The sequence below is a fragment of the Bemisia tabaci genome, chromosome 3 (genome assembly GCF_918797505.1).
Source record: "Bemisia tabaci chromosome 3, PGI_BMITA_v3".
NCBI lineage: Eukaryota > Metazoa > Arthropoda > Insecta > Hemiptera > Aleyrodidae > Bemisia > Bemisia tabaci.
The window spans coordinates 55864462-55884117 of NC_092795.1; the positions used below are offsets into that span (position 1 = coordinate 55864462).

General features: G+C 40.0%; 1 protein-coding gene across 3 annotated transcripts in view; it reads left to right on the plus strand.

Annotated features, from left to right (window-relative positions):
• Window positions 1–19656, plus strand: part of LOC109035694 (uncharacterized) — a 99113-nt gene that overhangs the window by 45614 nt on the left and 33843 nt on the right. For 2 of the 3 annotated variants that reach the window (XR_011899631.1, XM_019049402.2), the window contains exons 3-6: window positions 15699–15800; window positions 17620–17752; window positions 18568–18731; window positions 19392–19547. Coding sequence is in view for 2 of the 3 variants with exons in the window: in XM_019049402.2 (XP_018904947.2) it covers window positions 15699–15800; window positions 17620–17752; window positions 18568–18731; window positions 19392–19547 (555 nt within the window). In the remaining variant the exon portion in view is untranslated. Of the gene's footprint in view, window positions 1–10126; window positions 10318–15698; window positions 15801–17619; window positions 17753–18567; window positions 18732–19391; window positions 19548–19656 lie in introns of those variants that run through there. The other variant, XM_019049403.2, reaches the window with a different exon arrangement.

Sequence of the window (19656 nt, forward strand, 5' to 3'; positions counted from 1 at the left end):
GGTTGGCAGTTATCCAAACTGCAAATAAGAGTGCTTGTTTGAACTGATCCCTATGGGATCCATAAGCCATGACGGCAATGGCAATACACTCGGCAGCCGATAAGCACCGGGAGGGTACCCGAGTCTCGGAGACGAAGAAAGGGGCAGGGGAAAGGAGGTTAGGAGTGGATGGAAAGGGGAAAGGGAGCGTAAGTTAGCGCGGATCCGGGGCGTTTTTTGGCTATTGAAAAGCGAGGGTCCGCTTCCTCCTCTCGTTCCCGGTTTCGCCTTTTCGGGCACCCGCACCCGCACCGGACTCCAACAGGATAGATGTTGGGGTAGGCGTAGGGTCCCGAGGGAGCCACGCGGTTGCGTGATGCTAATCGCGGACCAGCCACCCTCTCCCGCCCACCCCCACCCGTGCCATCAACCCTTGTCCCTCCGAACTTACCCTAGTTCTCCATGGGCCAGTCATTTTTCTCCGACAGTCTTGGGTGACTCTTCATATTTACCGAGTGCGTCATGGCCAGATGAGGCGGATTTAAAACGGAGACTTCGAAAACAGTGGCGTGGCGTGATTTGCGAGATATCGATTGATCTGCCATTTGAACCTATGGAAAAGGATCGATAGGCAGGGTGTTCGCAGCGAACACCTTAAAGATCGATTCTATACCTTTAAATGGGGAAATATCCATGATCGATCATTCACGCATCGTCACTGAAAACTACTCAGCGAGCTGATTATTGAAATTGATAGACGAGGCGATGGATAAAGAAGTCGAATGATACTGGAGCTATCCACGGTGGAAGTGGATGGTGTTGCAATGGACAAAGGAGCTAATTGATAGACTTACTAACGGCAACCCAAGTTATACTTAGTCCATCGCCCCCCTTCCCCCAATTCAACAAGACGGGAACATACATACATCAATAACCTAGTTATGAAGTTGGAGCTTGAAGTTTAAAAGTTTCAAAAGACTCCATGGCAGAGAGAAAGACTATACGTTGCAACTGTGCTGCTAATACTCCAAATAATTTGAATTATGAAGATTTACATAGGCAAAGCTGTCTTCGCGGTTTTCAGAGCCTTCAGCAGGCTGATTGTAGAAATGTGAATAGACAAAGCTATAGACAAAGAGGACAAAAAGGGTGTGAAGCGATCCTATTGGTGGAAACGGGCGGTTGCAATAGACGAGGGAGGTGATTAATAGACTAACTGACGGCAACCCACGAGAGCCCTTTTAGTTAATCTATCATGTTCTCCCTTAGTCTATAAGAACCACCCGTTTGAACCAATAGGATGGCTCCGCACTCCCTATGTCGTCTTTGTCTATCACTTTGTCTATCAATTTCAACTATCATCCCGCAGGACCTATGATTCTTATCGGGGTCGCTCATAAAATATGTAACTCTATAGAGCGAGAGGTCGAGGAGAGAGGAGAGCGTTTTGTTTTTCCGTCCTAAAGGATGGGAGCAACTTGTGACTCGGTATGGAAAAATATGACTTCAAGTGAATGGCCAAATTTTCCTGGAGAGCAATGAGATTCGGATCGAATAAAATAAAAAAGATACTAATCCAGTTCGACTTTAAGTACATATTCAAAAGCTGACCGAAGCACAAAACACAAATTCGTATAGAGAAAATGTGTTTCAAAGGAACATTTATATAACCCTGGTTTAAAAAATATTGGATGCTAGGTTAAAGCTTTTCAAGAGACTAGGCAGAGACCCCATTATTTTTGAAATTGTTTACTAATCCGCTCCAATCCGAATTCGCCCTAATACAAATACGCACACACTCTCACAACGACACCTTTGCTCCCTCTCACATGCTCTCGGTGGCGAATGCAATAAAAACACTTTCCTGGAGCAACAGAACCTGATGAATAAAATAAAGCTCCTCCACCTTCTGAAAACTCTATTTACAATTGAGGTCAGCTTTCCCTCTTTTCCCATTACAAATAAGCCTGAAATAAATGGATTTTGTATGTTGGCATGGAAGGGAACGAATAATAGGATTTCATACTTAAATCCACCCTGCTCGTCAAAAACCCTGTTTGCGGTAGTGATTTCGAGCCTCCAATCCTTGCTGCTTCAGGACGTACCATCGAAACAATTCGTCGCTTGGGTGATTAAAAGGCGAAACCACAATTTGAGGTGAGCCCAAGAAAGCATTGAGTTAAATGGACGACAGGGTTTATCACGAATTTAAGTTACGTTCTAAAACGCGCACTGGCGCCTTCAAACCTAAGCAGATACTTCACGCATTGCGCAATGCTTGAGGTATCTGCTTAGGTTTGAAGGCGCCATAATTCCAAGCGGGCCACGAATTATTCAAAAAAACGATCCCTGAGTCTTTTTTACGCCCAAGACACGTATATGAATAGTGACGGTTCTTTTTTTTTTTTTTTTTTTTTTTTTTTTTTTTTTTTTTTTTTTTTTTTTTTTTTTTTTTTTTTTTTGGGCGCAGAATTAGTATTAATGAAAAGGAATAATAGTAGTAAAGTTCTCCGATGGTACCTCATTCATTTTTAGTCATAGCTCATTTTAGAGATTGTTGGGTCGAATTACATTATTTTACGAATTTCGAAATGCGACATTCCCTGGATATGAGCCCATTTTTTTCTCAAATATTTTAATTAAAACTCAGATATTTCAATACTAGGAGGAAATATCTCCTACCAGTAGCCGCAAAAATCATGAAAATCGATCTTGGCCCGGTATGGGTCTTTGAAACGAATAGTGGTAAAAAATGAACATTTAGGTACAATGTTTGAATCGGAGGATTCACAATCTCATCACGTTATATAAAAAATCTGGGTCATATTTCAAAAATCTCAAAAAAACAGGCTCGTCAAAGAGCTATATCTTCCGTTCATAGCCGCAAAAATCATCAGAATCGGCCTAGTAGAACGGCAAAGCGAATTGTTAAAAAAAGAAAAAATGAAATTTTAGGTCAGTCAGAGATCTCACAGTAATGATCAAGTGATAAAATTTTGAATATTCTCAAGAAAGGCTCTAAATTTTATTTTTTGTCGTGACTCATTCTAGAGAGGAGACATGCTGTGGACGGTATACAATCATGGTGTGCGGTTTTTAAACTTTGAGCATGAAGCTTTTGAAGTTTTGTCTAGATGCTTTGGTTTCAATGTAGGCTCTCTACGGTAACATCACAACTAAAGCGGTGTCCTCATAGCCACCTGTCCCAGCATCATGGACCATTCCCTCTCTTTGCAACTCGCCGTTCTTAGCTTCCACGCGGACATGCGTCTCCCCAGACGCACATGTTATAAAGCCATTTTCCCGTTTGCCCCTTCTCCCGTACCCCCCAATGTTGCCCCCTTTTCATCTCAGAGTCCCAGTCGGCTTGCGGGCCTATCAAGCCTGCGGCGATACTGCCAAATTTTGCGAAAAATACACTCAGCTTAATTTTCACGTTATTTACCACCTCTATGCATTGTAAGCCTCCCGTTTTTTCCACAAAGGCATGAAATGATCAATTTTATGTATGGACACTTTAGATTATGGTTTCGGGATCAACGGTGAGCTAAAACTAAAGCGACCGTATCTTAGGGGACTGAAAGCCTCGCACTGAAGTTCTCCCGTAGTGTGAGGATTATTTCTTCAACACAATTTTCCGTCCAAATAATGATTGATGAGTGAAATTTTGAGCGATATATCACAAAAGAAACCTAGCTCGCTATTCTTACACTACAAACCACTCAAACGTTAGATTCATTCGTCATCGTTATCCAGAAAAAAAGAGGAACAAAATTGGTTAACTCATCGCTAACCAATCGTCATCAGGTAAAAACAGTGCTAATTTCTGAAATTCAATTTTGGGTTTTCAAGTGTTCGCATTGCGCAGATAACTAGTGCATGGTCAATAAAATACGGTGTACGTTGCACGTCTCTATATTATCTTTCGACGTTTGGTCCAAAACTGACGTTGGTTTAGGAGGCCATGCCATACTATGCATAACGTTGCTCGTTCTCAGTCTAAATCATCTACCTAGTTGAACCGCACTGTTTTTTTCATTAACGGGATGAATTCCAGGATCATCTTGCATAGTCATAAAGATTGGTTTCAGCTGCACAGTTATAAGCCCGGGATTTTAAAACTATTTGTTTTGTGTTTTATTTCTTAAAATGGACACTCAATCAACCACTTCTCTTTATAATTTTGTTGTAAATTTGAAAAACGCCTAATAAAAACTCAGATAATATACAGCCCCTTTCATTCCTGGTGAATTTTGGTCGGATTCTGCAGAAAATAATTTTTGAAGGGAATTCGTCATTCGTTCGAAATTAGGTATACTTACATCTATAGTGTTACATGTCATCTATACCGATTGATGGAACTGAACCGATTGTAACGTTGCTAAAAATGCACAATTGTACTTTTTTAATTTTGCCACAAAAACCGACAGAACGCAATCGAACGAAAATTCCAGAATAAGTTACTTACCTCTGGAATGAATTTTTTTTTTTTTTTTTTTCGTGAAGAAATTAGGTCAACATTCAGGTTTTCTCAAGAGAAAGGAGTGGTTGTATAATCTTAGTAAAATCGCAATGACCCAAATAATTATCTTTTTTTAACACCGTGTGTTTCATTCAAGCAAACAATCCTTTCAATTGACAAAGTTACCTAAAACTTCGTTTGCAAATAATCAATTTCTCTCATCAGTATAAAAATTTAAAAATATTTATTAAAAGCCGGGATAAGAGCAAAAAATGTAAATATAATATTGAATCCTCAAACCCATATTTCTCCTTTGCTGAACTCGACCCACCTGAGCCGCCCCCTTCCCCAACCAAAATCTTCCTTATCGAGTGCTCAAACTCCTGTTTTTTAGGCCTCTGACTTCTTTTCTGCGGTAGATTCCAACCCTCACGACTATATACTGAAAACATATCAAAATACAGATGAAAAATCGAGTGTCGATTTATTCGCAAGACTACATTTTATTAAAAATCAACCGCAAAGGCGTAAACTTCATTGATCATGGAATCAATTACTCAAAAATTAATTTGAAAAACCGATTTGTCCTCATTACGACGACATGGTTTGACGGTTTGATCTATCCAGAATCCAACGGCATAAAATCAGCCAGAAGTAGTGTTAATTTTCGAGTCAAATATTCCAAAATACAGGCCAAAAATCGAGTGCGCCTTCAATTCGACGGATATGCGATTTGATCTACTTGAGCTGCAGGCTTTGCCTCTGCATAAGAATAACTAATAAGTGGGTTTCCTCGTGAAACTTGGCGGTTAGGCGTCGCGGTGGGCGTCCGCCGGCGGGGAGAGGGAGGGCGGCGGGCGTCGCCGGTATCGATTCGGCGTCGGCGCTACGCTGCGCCACCGGCCGCTCGATATCCGCCGGGGACGCCCGAAGACGCCCGAAGACGCCCGGAGCCGCCCGAAGATCCGCGAATCGTCCGCAATGCCAACTTATTTTCAATAGCACTGATTTCCGCGGACTTTCACTTTCCATCCCCCGCCCTGCACCCACCCCGGTGGACCAGGGTTGTGTTGAGCGTGTGCCGGTGCGTGTGTGGTTCCCTCCCCTCCCTGCACCGGCCGTGGCGGCTCTCATCTAGCTCTGACACTCTATTCCATCCCTGACACTCTATTCCATCCCTGCCACTCTCTGTCACTGCCGGCCCGGCAGCGACTCTGTTATAAGTTCCGAGCCATACCCGGCCTCTGAGGTTTTGACGAGCCAAGTTTTTACAGAATCTTGTAGCCGTACTTGTGACCACTCATGAGCTACGTTTAGTTGGAACAGGGTTCCCACACACAGGGAATAGGCACCGGGAAATGTCACGGAATTTTAAAAAGTCAGGGAAACCTGAAAATCTCAGAAAATGACGAAAATGTCAGGAAAAATCCAGTCACGTTTGATTCCCTCTTAGAATGGGTTTGACGTTCCGAAAAAAAAAATGTCCCTCAAACAATTTCAAGTTATTTCTTTTGAAGCATCTAGCATATAATTGACAGAAAATTTTACCTCAATGTGACAGAGAAATCAGGGAAATGTCAGGAAATTTCCTTTCCTAAATTATGTGGCAATCCTATGCCAAACTGAAACTATGTGGAATTATGTGGAAAATATTCCATTTCTTCACTATACATATTTAATGTTTTTGAGTTTCACGAGCCGTAAATTTTCTCCTGCCAAAGGCTGAAAGTCTAAAAACAAAAAGTTTTTGTAAAAAAAGGTGTTAAAATTTATTTTTTACATTGAGCCCTATGCGGAAATAAAACTTCAAACCTCTTTTCCTAAAATTCAACTTAATGTGGGTTGGTTCCTCTCTGATGAACTCGGTTCAAATATTGACCTGCCTCTCAACAAATGCGTCTTCTAGACAACTTGTATACCTCGGAATTTAAGTTTTCAAGATATAATTTTACTATATGAGAGCGATTGACACACCCTGCCGATTGCTCCTGACAAGCGCGCTTAATTTTCCAACAACAAGTTAGTTTTCTTCGCTAAAAGCTGTCAACACGAAGTTTTGTGACTGCAACCCGCAGTATCTGCATTTTTTCGTATCGGTAAACTATAAAAAATCATGTTTTTTTAAACGAGCAATGTTCCTTATTAGTGTCAGTGGTGGAGATACCAGTCAGGTGTGAGGATACCACTATTCGAGCTTCTGAGAGGGTATGTTGCCTACTCTCTTATTTGAAGGCGAATCCAACCGGCTAAATATCACGAGTCGGTAATATCGAAATGTCGCTTGATGTTACGAAGGTTAGGATTCGGTTCCTTGCTCCCCTAGGTGTCTCTTGGTACTCTCTCTGTGTAAGACCTATATGGCACCCCTAGATGGCATCTGTAAGGTTTTTTTTTTTTTTTTTTTTTTTTTTTTTTTTTTTTTTTTGTCTTGACTGAAAATTCAACTGCTCATAAGGAAGACAGGAATGAACCACACCATGCAAATGGCTGAACAGGGAATGACAAAATAACTTTCCGGCAGGATTTAAAAATCGAGTATATCCTTTTCACAGAACGGTTTTATAAGAGGGTGTCAAAGTGAGTAAAACCCTGATACTCGTAATTGCATTTAATGCAAAGTAGATATAATTTTAGAATCTTATTTAAATTAAAGAATAGTTGATGTGAGTCTCCTTCCTTCCTATTGAATTAATTCAGTTGATCCGAATCCATTGTCTATAAATTTCGCATGATTTAACAAAAAGCAAATAAAATGTCACTGAAATAAAATGTATAATGATCTAAAAACTCTAAAAATCTGGCTTCCGCTGGAAAAAACCTCGCATCGTTAACGGTATACCGTAAATGAGAAATCCCCTCCCTTTTAGCCATATTAATTGAATGCTGCACTTGCACTCCTAGTTTCTGCATCTGTTCGCCTCTCCTGCGCTATGACTCGTCGGCGTTGGGGCGCCAAGCACCCTCCTCCCACATCGTTGTCAAATCTGGACTAGAACAGAATATATTGGACACCACCCGCTGACTGCTATTCATAGTCTGATTCTACTTTCGGATATTACATCAACTCTCTACATCTTACAAGGAAAAAATTTTATTGTTGTTTTAGAATTTATAATGTTAAAAAATGTGCGACAAGTTTAGATGCTGATTTTACAATAAAAAAATGCTGTGTTTACTACGTTCACGGTTAAATAAACCAATTCAATGTTGAGTTAGCATTTTTTTAAAACTAAGAAATCAGCATTTGATACTTGTCTATCAAAACTATACTAAATTTTTTAAACAGTGCAAATGCCAGATCAACACTCATTTTTTTCCGTGTATGATACTGACGAAAAATATGTTAAGCAATATGCTAACGAGCAGATTCTAGTTCGTCGTATTCTTTAAGGAAACCACTCAACTCAACTAAAAGAAAGCGGAAAAATTAGGTAAGGGGTACTGCTCATACGAAAATTCTATGACTTTCAATTTCAGAAAATAGCTTTAGCCACGAACCTATTTATAATGGTTGGATACTTTGCGTAGGGCAACCGAGATATCTTAGAGTTTGATGAACTTACCAAATCCTTGTTGCAAAAAAATGTACCGAACTTCTTTATTAAAATTATATATATTACATACTTTAAATGACATTTTCCTTCAAATTACACTTTTTAAAACGACGTTACATGTTTGCTCTGACAAGAATATACGTTACGCTAATATTTAGTTCCATTGAGAGAGATTGCGTCCAGAACGCGCCATACTAATTATACCAGTCAGGCCCATCTTAAATGATTAACAAGCAGGCAAACCGACTTGCCACAGGTTGTAATGTAATACGCTTGCTCGTAATGATGATTTCAACCGATGTCACCGACCTCTTCAAGCTTCATTGATGTTATTTCCAACTCCCCTCCCCCTCCACAGCAGTTTAGTGGCGTGAGAGTTAAAGGCTGACGTAGTCTTATTCTTACAGTCTTACCAAATGGCTTCATTTCCGTGCAGGTCCTCTCGCTGTCTGGGCTAAATCATGGAAGCCAGTGTCGTTGGTTAAATATACAATTCTTTTAGCTTTCAGGAAATCGCCCTTCCTGCCCAATATGCATAAAGTGATTCGTCAAGCTTGGTGACATGGTAGAACCGACATGCTATACATCGCATCGATTTGGTCAAAAATCTCGGCCGATTTAGGATGTTTCGCCAAAGAAAGGACGATAGCCCCTGCGCAAAAATTGGTAAAATTCAGAGAAATGAAAGCAGATTCCTGTCTGGAAAAAGATCCAGCCTTTCGATACAGAAATCGATAACTGTTTCGAATACGATGTTTTTCCAAACAGAATTCTCCCTCATTTCTCTGAATTTTGTCAAATTTTTGCTTTAGAAAGGACTCTTTAGGCTCATGCGCAGGGGCTATCGTCCTTTTTTTTTGGCTAAAAATTCTGAAGCTGCGGAGATTTTTTACCAAATCGATGCTATAGATCGCATGTCAGTTCAATCACGTCAGAGAGCTTGACGAATCACCTTAATGAGCGGCAAAAACCGACTCTTCATTCATCTCCCATGTGTTGTACTCTCATCCAAGTACGAAAGTCCTGTAGCCCCCAGAGGCTTCGTTGATGGGGAACAGGGGTACTCTGCAATGGTTCTTACAGGTTTAGGACCCACCCCCTCCCCCGCCTTTTAAGCTTCCTGATTTCGATGGAATAATATCAATATCTTGACATAAACTCTGACTTGAAGCGAGGATCCCCCTTCTACCTCCTAAGGGTGGCGGGATGGAGGGGGGGGGAGGGGCTTCAGGACCATGAAATTCGGACTCCTCTGAATCGATTCTCCATCCATTCCCGCCGCACAGTGGATCGAGTCAATAGGACAGATCGGACAAAATTTGGAGACTTTAAACGCTGAAAGCTCCGTTTATACGAAACTTTGAGGCTCTGAAAGCGGTTCCACTGGTTTTCTCGTGAAATTCTTTATCAGAGAAACCCCTTAAAAACTAGAATGTGACGGAATAAACATCAAAATTTGCAGTTTTAGTTAAGAATTGAATGTCCGACCTTTCTGATTGACTCGATCCACTGAGCGGCGTCTCCAACTTCGTCCCACCTAAAAGAAGCGAGAAAAAAGCCTGGCACCAGTACTGCCGTGCTATCTATGGAAGAACGCCGTATGAACATTTGAGAGTTGCCGAATTTCCCTTGATAAAGCGTCCATTATTGAGGAAGGTTACGCATAATTTTCCTCGAAATTTTCAGACATTTTAGATGAAATTGCGAATAAAATGGTATGAAAAGTTCGAAGAAAAATACTTAAAAATTTCCCAGTGAATTGGTTTTTTGTTGAGTGAAATATGGCAACGCCTTAAGGCTCATACGGCGTTTTTCCTTAGCACGGCAGAGTAGTCTGGGACACCCTGTTTATAAATAGAAGCTGTGCTAGGCGTAATAATAAAGTAAAATAAAAAGTGGTATTTTTTATGGGAATGGCCTACCCCCAAGGCCCAAGGGGAAGCCTTGGAGGAGGCACGAAAGCGCCGGGACGCCGGCGAGAACACCATATGGAGACACGGCCGACCGAGCAGGGGTAGGCAGGGCGGGCCCGGGGCGGGGGTGCGGGGGTGTTTTCCAGCGAGAGTGGCGGTGGGCCGTCGCGAAAATGCAGGGGAATATTGATCTGTTGTGTTGGCAATGAACGGGCCGAGACTCCCAGTCTCTCAGGGACGCAGGGACAACTCGCCAACTCGCGGCTCGGCATTCAGGACCGCGGGATGTGTGTCTGTGTTCGATCCTTGTGTTCACGGATGAGGCTCGACGGTGTGTGGTTGTGAAATTCTCAAGAAGTTTCCACGCCGCGCGGCGTCCCCGAACATGGTCACGGAGACCGCAGCCCAGGTACTTTTGGAATCTCCATTACAACCCCCTAACCCCGTCCCCCACCCTCGTCTCCGATCCTCACCCCGACCCCCCGATCCAGGATTTCGCCGATCGAGTTTCGCAAGTTATGAAAGTTTTCTCGCGCCTAAACCGCGGGCGAGAATACCGGAGGCTTCCACTCTAGAATCTCTTGTATGACACGCTTGAGTTTCAACTTTGGTGCAGGCTGAGTGACTTGCCTAAAAACGACTTAGGTTCGGCTCCAAGTAGGGTAGTAGTATGAAATTTTTATCAGTATGCCTGCATCCCTTAGAACCACACCCCGAACACCTCAAAGGGGAGGGTTTTTTAAGGGAGATTTCCTGACAAGCTCTGTGAGGGCATGAAATTTCCCCAGCAGACTGAAAAGTATAATTTCAACTTGAGCCCTTACCTTCCATTTTTCTCTTCAATGTTAAGCGTTAAATTTTCCTTTTGCCCATTCCATGACCACTATAAACCACTGGGTTTTCTTGAGTTTTATTAGTTTTACCCCAATATGGAAGACCTGATTTTGAGTCTTCGGAAAGTTTCCATATTTGCAGTAAGAGATCATAAAATCCTACTCGTATCAGTTTTACCCTCTTTCGTAGATCTGTTATCAATCAGGATTTCGTCTCCTCTTTTACTTCCCCATTTATGTTGGTATTTTTTCTTGGCATTCAAGTTCTGAAAGGTGTTTCTCCCGGGAAAATGCTGAACGGATTTGAACCAAGATTTTATTATGATAATTTTTCCGTGCCCCTTCTCGCAATTCTAACCTTCTTATCTTTAAAGACATCGAAGCGAACCCACTGAAAGAAATATTAAATCTTAATTAAGAAATTATTAAACCTCTAAGCGTTTTAGAGTTGAATTGAAGTACCTTTTGGGACGAATTGAAATGTATATTTTAAGCTCTTGATATGATTAAAGTAGTCTACCTGATTTTTCTAGCATCATAAGACTCGCGTTCATATCCCGTAAAAATAATCCTATGAGATCTTTCACATACCTATATCCACAGTTTTTAAAAAATTTGAAAGGATCAAATTCGTGGGTTTTTTAATTAAGGACCCAGACAAAAAGGGCGCATTTCATTTCCTCTTTATCCCCTTTCGTGTTACTTTAGCAAATCCATTTTCCTCTGTTTGTTATTTTTTCCTTCATAATCGTTACAAAAAAAAACTTTCTCTAAAATTTACCCGGTAAATTTGGTCTTGGCTGAACTTTTGCGGGTATTGCGAAACTTTCGCCCCAAAGATGTAACAACTGTTATGGCTGCGGCACTGCGGAAAGCGGTTGGCCTTGATCCATTTTTCCATTTTCCGGGCGGTGTCCTTTCCGGCATTTTACCTCGCCAACCGGAAACAGTAACAATTTACGATTTTTCACCGCTGTTGTAATACAACCGAGAAATACATTTTGCTTCGCTTCAGAATAATAAAAAAGTTTCACGTATCCAGGAGTTAGTTTTGTTTTACTTATTAAACCTGGATTTTAGTATTGATATAAAATTAAATAAAACAAAGAGCAGCTCTGGCAGTTTCAAGTAGGTTTATCGACAAGATTCATCCTGGTTTTGACAGCAACGGCGTTTGAAAACTTTAAAAAAATTTGTAAACAACTATTTAAAAATTATAATTTTTGTAATTAAAAGAAAACCACGTTTTACTACTTTTGAAAGTAATATCTGAGAGACAAAAATACTGTCAAAATTTTTCTCTAAAGTACTCTTAAAAAATATATTTTAGTTTCTTAAAATCTAAAATCTTCAAAAAAGTGGTCGAAAAACTCATAAAATCCCGCAGTAGTATTCTAAATATTTTTTTTTTACGCGAGTGTTAGGGAGAGGTAAATTTTACTTTAAAAATTAATGAAAAAAGTTCCCTTTTACGTTATCTGTTAAAAGTTTTAAAGAGTTAGAAAAGTGCTATCCAACAGTCACTACCAATTAATACCTAAACATAGGTACGTGCTTTGAGTCAAAAGTGCGGTCAAACCGAATATTCCCATAAAGATAACGTGCTCCATATTTTCACTCTACTACTCTACGGTCTCTACGGCAGTGCTCAACTGTGTAAAAGTTACTATAGCGGATATCAACAAGTGCTTTTCGCCCAACGATGGGTTTTGAGTATTATATATTGAACATTCAGTTCAATTAACAAGGACCAACAACACAGACTCTCTCGGTTAATATATCCATAATAAATATTTCTCAGCAAAACTGTAGGCAAACTGGAATTAAGATGCCACCCCACTCGAAAAAAATCAGCCTCCGACATTAATTGAAATTTTACACGGAGAGATACTTCCAGTTGGATCAGCAGAAACATATAATATCGCACAAGATATTGACATGATCTTTATTGGGCAACCAGAGTTTTCGTTAAGAAAATGAGATATTCAGCTATGGGCATAGAGACAGCTACAGCTTTGAGTATGCGTTTGACTACCTCGTTGATGTAAACAGGTTGTTCACCTACTGCATTAAAAAACCTAACCTTTAAGTTCTAGGAACTAAATCTGGTTAAGACCTTCAATTTAGCTATTTTGAAGAATGCTTCACCGCTTACCTAAAGTAAAATTTGCCTTACTTTCTATAATCTTGTTTCCTATTTTGTGCATCAGTCTTAATTATTGCAAGAAGATCAGTTACTGCATGCCTATAGTTAGATAGTGAGCCTCCGAAAGTAATCAAAATCAGACTCGGTCGACCGACTCATGGATGAAGAGACTCAAGTGATTAATTGATACAACTTAACGAGCTTTGCTGTGTGCGAAATTGCGTCATTATTTTTGAAGGCGTATAGGCAGTGTCCTGTACCATCTCCTCCATTGTAGCACTTTATAACACGGCTGATTCGGACAGCATTAACCAGAATCAATCCAACTATATTACTGGTTGCCTAATTTTCTCTCATGCTTTATTTTACGCGAAAATGAAGCAAAACTTTGCCTTAAAAGTTTTAAAAGTATGCTCTACAGTCTGAGGGAAATTTATTTATGGTTTCAAGGCTAACTGATGCTTCATTTTTTTTTTAAAAAAAATTGAATCATGGGATGATTTTAAGCGACATAAAATGCTGTAAGGCTGTTTGGATGGACTAGAACAAATTCAGACTAACTACATCAAACGTTGCCTGATTTCCTGTGGTATTGCATTTTTTGTCAGGAAACCGAGCAACATCCTGACTTAAAATTTTTAGAGCCATTTCATCATAATGCCTAGAAATTTCACGAGAAATTTTAAAGTGGTATGTTGTTCGGTTCTTTCTAATATAAATAAATAAATAAATTATAAAAGTGAAAATGAGGCAGCATGATTAATAGTTAAGCTGATTTTGGCTAATTCCACCCGATTCTGGTTTAATCCGGGTTTTCCTCAATTCGAACAAGGATACCCGAACTCTCGGTCTCAAGACGTATATTACGGAATGGAGAATTTGCAAGCAAATTTTTTATTGCTTCGTCTGAAAATGCTTAAAGAGCTGATTCCACAGTCTTTTTTATTATATTTTTCTGATATGGGAAATTGTATAAAAACAGATTTAAAAGTGAGGAAATGCACCATCTTGTGAAGTCATCTGGCGGCATTTCCCACTTAAACACATGTATATTAAGAGAATCGGTTATTTTTTCATATCTCCTCTAATGATTGCTCAATTTATAAATCAAGAATATCTTCGTGTTCAGTTCACTCAGTAGATTCCACTTAAACACGAAATCCGTCAAATTTCAGACCCTTGCAAATTCTCCATTCTAGAATTACTTAGGTCTCGTCTCCACGGGACGTTTTCATGGGATTTGTCCCAAGTTCGAATCGCAGGAATGAAACTTCTGGGATTTTTCCCAGTTACCGTCTCCACGGGACGGGGCTCATACAGTCCTGCGACTAGTTTGCGCGGGAAGATAAATTAGTTAAAGTCGAGTTTTTAACCGGGATTAAAATAATAATTGCACCCAAATGACAATTAGACACATTTTTTAACTAAACAAACATTAACAATGTAGTAATGAATAAAATATCGCACGATTCGTTTTCACTTCTTCTTCTTCTCTCAGTGGATCCTAGGGGTACAAGTACCATACTTGGTAAACCAACTTCGTAAGTGGGATTTTTCCCTGGGACAAATCTCGTGAAACGGCTCGTGGAGACAAGGCCGTATAGTTCCGTAAAAATTACGTAGGATTCCAAGGAAAATTGGCAACAAGTGCTGGTGTCGGGGTTATGCGACGGTGGTCTCCGGCCTGGAGTGAAGTTGCGTTTGCCGCAGAGCAGAGAACGTGAACTAAGCTTCTCGTGACAGTCGCGATCGACGTCGGCCATAGCCCCCCCCCCCCCCCCCCCCCCGGTATGAGCTTTCTGTCATCGACGACCGGCTTTAATGCTCACCGTAGATTTAGATATTATGCGGCTTTGCGGCATCTGCTCGAGTTTCGACAAACTTCGAGAGAACCTATCATTATCGTATATTGGTGGTTTACGAGCAGAAATAGAATCAAGGAAAAGGCCTGAATGTGCCTGCTCCGACCTCCGGTGGAAAAACTCATGTTTACATTCTTAATTATGGATTCACATTCATCGCTTTTGAAACTATAGTTACGAAGAAGACAAGGAGGAACTATAGTTACGAGGGTTCGGAAATCGCACGCTTCCTTTGCGCCTTCAAAAATTGAGGACGCAATTTCACACCCGTCTCATTTCGGCTCGCGACGTTACAAATATTTTTTTCGTTTCAGTGTTATGTAAGAAAATTATCTGTTTAACGAGTGAAATTCTTAATTTTTTATGATGTAAATTTTCAAATTTCGTTTGAAAAATTCTAATGTGAACAATATGTTGGCAGGGAGATTTGGTCCCCATCAACCAGTTTGAAAACTGATACTTGTTAGCGTTGAAACTTTTGAATGAAACCGGACATTTTAAAAGATTTGTACGTGCAATGGAATATTCGGAGGTTATCGTTCCATCAGACCGTGGATTAATGAACCAATCTCGGCACATTGCACTTGTCGGGGATTTGGAGCAGAGAGCGACAATTCGAAAAGCCCGCCGTAAATTTGAAATTCGTGCCACGCAAAACGGGAGATTTCCCGCCTAATTTATGCAGTTTCCGCCTCCGGTACTCTGTTTCCGGTAAACTTCCGATTTCCGCTGAATGAACACCAATGAGAACGCTCGCTTTTCGAATCAACAACAATAACTATAAACAACATGTGTTTCGCTGATTCTCCTTGCTCCTTCTCTTCTTCTCATTTTATTGCTTTTATTAGCGTGATTTGGATTTCGAATTTCGAATTTCAGTGTCATTATAAATGTCTAAGTTTGTTTTCCGATTGTTAATTAGTTTCGGTTTCTTTTCGTTTGTTTCCAGCCGGATGGGAACACATCTTTCTTACGGGCGGCCAGGGGTGGTCACTTAGACAAAGTCCTAGATCACCTGAAGAATAATGTGGATATAAATACAGCAAACTCCGTAAGTTACCTCATGACTGTTAATTTTCTTTTAATTTAACTTTCTTGTAGTATTTGCCTATCTCACACTAAGGATGTGACAGGTGAATCATCTGAATCTTCTGAGCTTCTAAGCTGTTGAACGCAGGCTGACAGATGGCATAGCCGAATGATAGTGTAGAATGTTAGTTTCATCTTCATCTTTCCATTTAAGCTGATATCACACTACCAGTCCGACTGTACAATCAATGACTTTTGCAGGTCAAATGGAAAGTCTCTGAGTGTCTACACTCTGTCCGACACAGTCTGGACTGCTCATGTGATGGCTAGAGCGGACTCATCGAATGTTGAGACAAATGTCAATCTCTGATTACCTCCGAATCAACACCACTCAACAGGTTAAAACATGCAGTTAGATGGCACCACAGATGAGTGGTGACCTGAACAATACTTGACTTCCGTCTCAACATATGATGAGTCCGCCCTAGCACTAGCGATGTTGCCAGCTTAGTTGGCACTTGTTTACATTCCGCTTACAAGCAATCGTCTAATAGCGACCAAGGATTGACCGTGGCCCCATTGTGAGCGTAATCAATCCTTGATCTTTACTGGACAACTGTATTGCAGTCGCTTGCAAACGGAACATCAGTAACTCCCAACTTAGCGAACAGCACCTGCTCTAAACAGGTGTTGTTTGCAGCAGACAATACGTGAATAATAGTATTTAATCATTCATAAGTTGAAATGGCTCAAGTTGCTACAATCGCAGGAAAGCACCAATGCAAGATTAAAGGTAGCAGGCTCACATATGCTGCATCTCTTCCAAGAAGTCACATTCCAAAGTGTGCCTTTTAGAACAAGTACTTCCAGTTAGGTAGAGCGGACGCATCGTATGTTCAGACAGATGTCAATCTCTGATTACCGCCGAATCAGCACCACTCAACAAGTTAATACATGCAGTCAGATGGCACTACTGATGAGTGGTGACCGAAGGAAACAATACTTGACTTTTGTCTCAACAAATGATGCATCCGCTGTACCAGCAGATGATTTTCAATCAGTCCAAAGCAGATTGTGCTAAGCAGCTTTTCTCAAAACAATTCTGTATCACTCTGAAATATTATGAATCCCTCAACAGTCCCAAAGGATACCTTGAGTCCACGCCAAATAAGTTAACGCACTTCTAGACTACAGCAAAAGATCGTCTGACATCACTTTTACATGTATAGGAAATGGAAGAATCAAGGTGGCTGATCTTCTGCTGCAGTCTGAAAGTGCATAAACTTATTTGGCGAGAACTCTATCAGGTATAATGTTGTAATTTTTTTTAGCGAACGTGCGTTAACAATTTAGTATAAAGCTGATATCTTAAGCAGCAGTGGCGTGGCGTGAATTGCGATGTATCGATTGTTCTGCCATATAAACATATGGTAAAGAATCGATTATTAAGGTGTTTGCTGCGAACACCCTATTTATCGATCTATTTCCATAGGTTTAAATGGCATAACAATCGATTTATCGCAAAGCGCGCCACGCCGCTGTTAAGCAGTTTGTCTATCAGGTATGTTTGAACTTAGTTTCCAGTGTTCAGACGAATACTGCGAAATGGAACAGGAAGGCAGGCAGTTTTCTTCAGCAACAGTTTTCCTTGTTAGCGCCTAGTCTGACCGTTGCAGTTCAATATTTTGCTGGAATTTTGGAATGAAATCAAATTAGTATGCATTTTCCGCGTGTCCTCCCTAGATTGGATTTTTTCATGGGTAAACCATTCCTTAAAATTTTTTTCAATTTTGAACGCTTGAATAATTCAATGCCTCATCATGTTTCTTTCTTTTTGGCAGAATGGACTAAATGCTCTACACTTAGCATCCAAAGATGGTCATATACACGTAGTTGAAGAATTGATCAAAAGAGGTGCCAATTTAGATGCAGCAACAAAAAAGGGCAATACTGCCCTCCACATAGCTTCCCTAGGTAAGATCAGCCCTCAAATTGTGCCAGATTTAATCTAAAATTTCACACACAAGGAATTTCCATCGCTGTGGTATGTTATTATTGCTATAAAGAGCCTCTAATAAAATATGTAATCCTGAATTTTGGATTTTTCGGATATATAAAAATGGATATTCATATCTGTAACTCTGGAGAGTTACCTATATTATTTTTCTGCAAAGTGGGAGAAAACTTTGATTTCTCATCAGAGAATATGCTCCTGAAAATCAAAGAAAATCAAGAAAAGATGAGGGAATGAGCATGGTCAAAAATTCTAGACACCATGTAAGGGAAAGGCAGGGAGGCAGAAGATTCAAGAATCAGGGAAACCTGGAAAGTCAAAGGAAAGGGACAGAAAATTTGGCTAGGCGCTATAAAATTGAATAAAAAGCAAATGTACCCACACAGTTAGGTTCTTTTTAAACATTTATTAAGCATTTATAAAAGAGTGTGCAGGTTAAGACTGAAAAAGACAAAATGGTAGGTTATGTCAACAAAATGAAGGTATGGAACAGAAAACGATCATGCTCAAAGCAGGGAACCAGAGTCGGAGTTGAAAATTAGATCAATTTGAAATTAGTACATCACTGAAAATCCATGAAGTAGGTGAGAAATAACCGAAAAATCGCTATCAATGGCTAAGTTAAGAAAAGAACTTAAAATTCCAGGAATCCTGGAGATTCTGGGTAACATTCGGAAAAATGGAAAAACTCCAAAATTTAGAATTAATGCTGAAAAATGGCTGCACTGGAAATGATTGAATGATTAATAAGCTGCTATTTTTGTTTACTTTTCAGCTGGTCAAGAAGAAGTAGTCAAATTATTAGTTCAACATGGTGCTTCTGTCAATGTACAAAGTCAAAATGGATTCACACCACTCTACATGGCTGCTCAAGAAAACCATGATAGTGTTGTCAAGTTTCTTCTTGCAAATGGAGCTAATCAGAGCCTTGCAACAGAGGTTTGTAATTATTTTTCAAAATATTGTGGTCCAATTTTTTATTTCATGCATGGCGGTAAGTGTAACCTTTGTGATAAAAATAAGCTTCTGGACATGTTATGAATGAAAGCGCATATGCAACATGTTTTGTCTTCAAAATTTCACGAGGAAATTACTACACTCAACGCAAAGTCTGAAAATCAACTACTAAACAAATTTGGGTAATCTTAATATCTTCCCATTGACCTATGTTAAAAAGACTTGTCATCATCTTGCTCAGGAATTTGCACCTGAACTTTGCGTTGTGTAAATTTTTTGCTTTGTAAGATTTTGAAGAGATAACATCTGACTCTTTGCATTTCAGATGTTGTGTAGTGACTCATTACAACAGCCTGGAGTGAAAAGAAATGAGTTACTTACATTGATACCAATATTTTCCTTGAAAAGTGTATGATTTCAGATCCTTGAAGTGGCAATTTTCTCACTACTACGTGCAACTGATTTTAATTATGAATATAAATTGACGCATCAAGAATACCAACTGTCATTAATCAGTAACATCATGGAAACTTACTTATGGCAAGCTTGTTAGTTTAATTGTCAACAGATTTATCAGAATTCAAAACTGCATGCAAATTTTACAAACTCATTGTGCAAGTCTCATAAAAACTTTTGTTCCAGGATGGGTTCACTCCGTTGGCTGTGGCAATGCAACAAGGTCATGATAAAGTCGTAGCAGTTTTACTTGAAAATGACACGCGCGGGAAAGTGAGATTACCCGCACTTCACATAGCAGCCAAAAAAGACGACTGCAAGGCTGCAGCCTTACTATTACAGGTAACTGTAATTTTATTTAATTTTTGGCTGTATGGTTCTAGGAGCCTAAAAAAGTATGGAATAAGGACTATGAAGTCAGAGAATTCCGAAGAGGGGGGATGGGGGGATT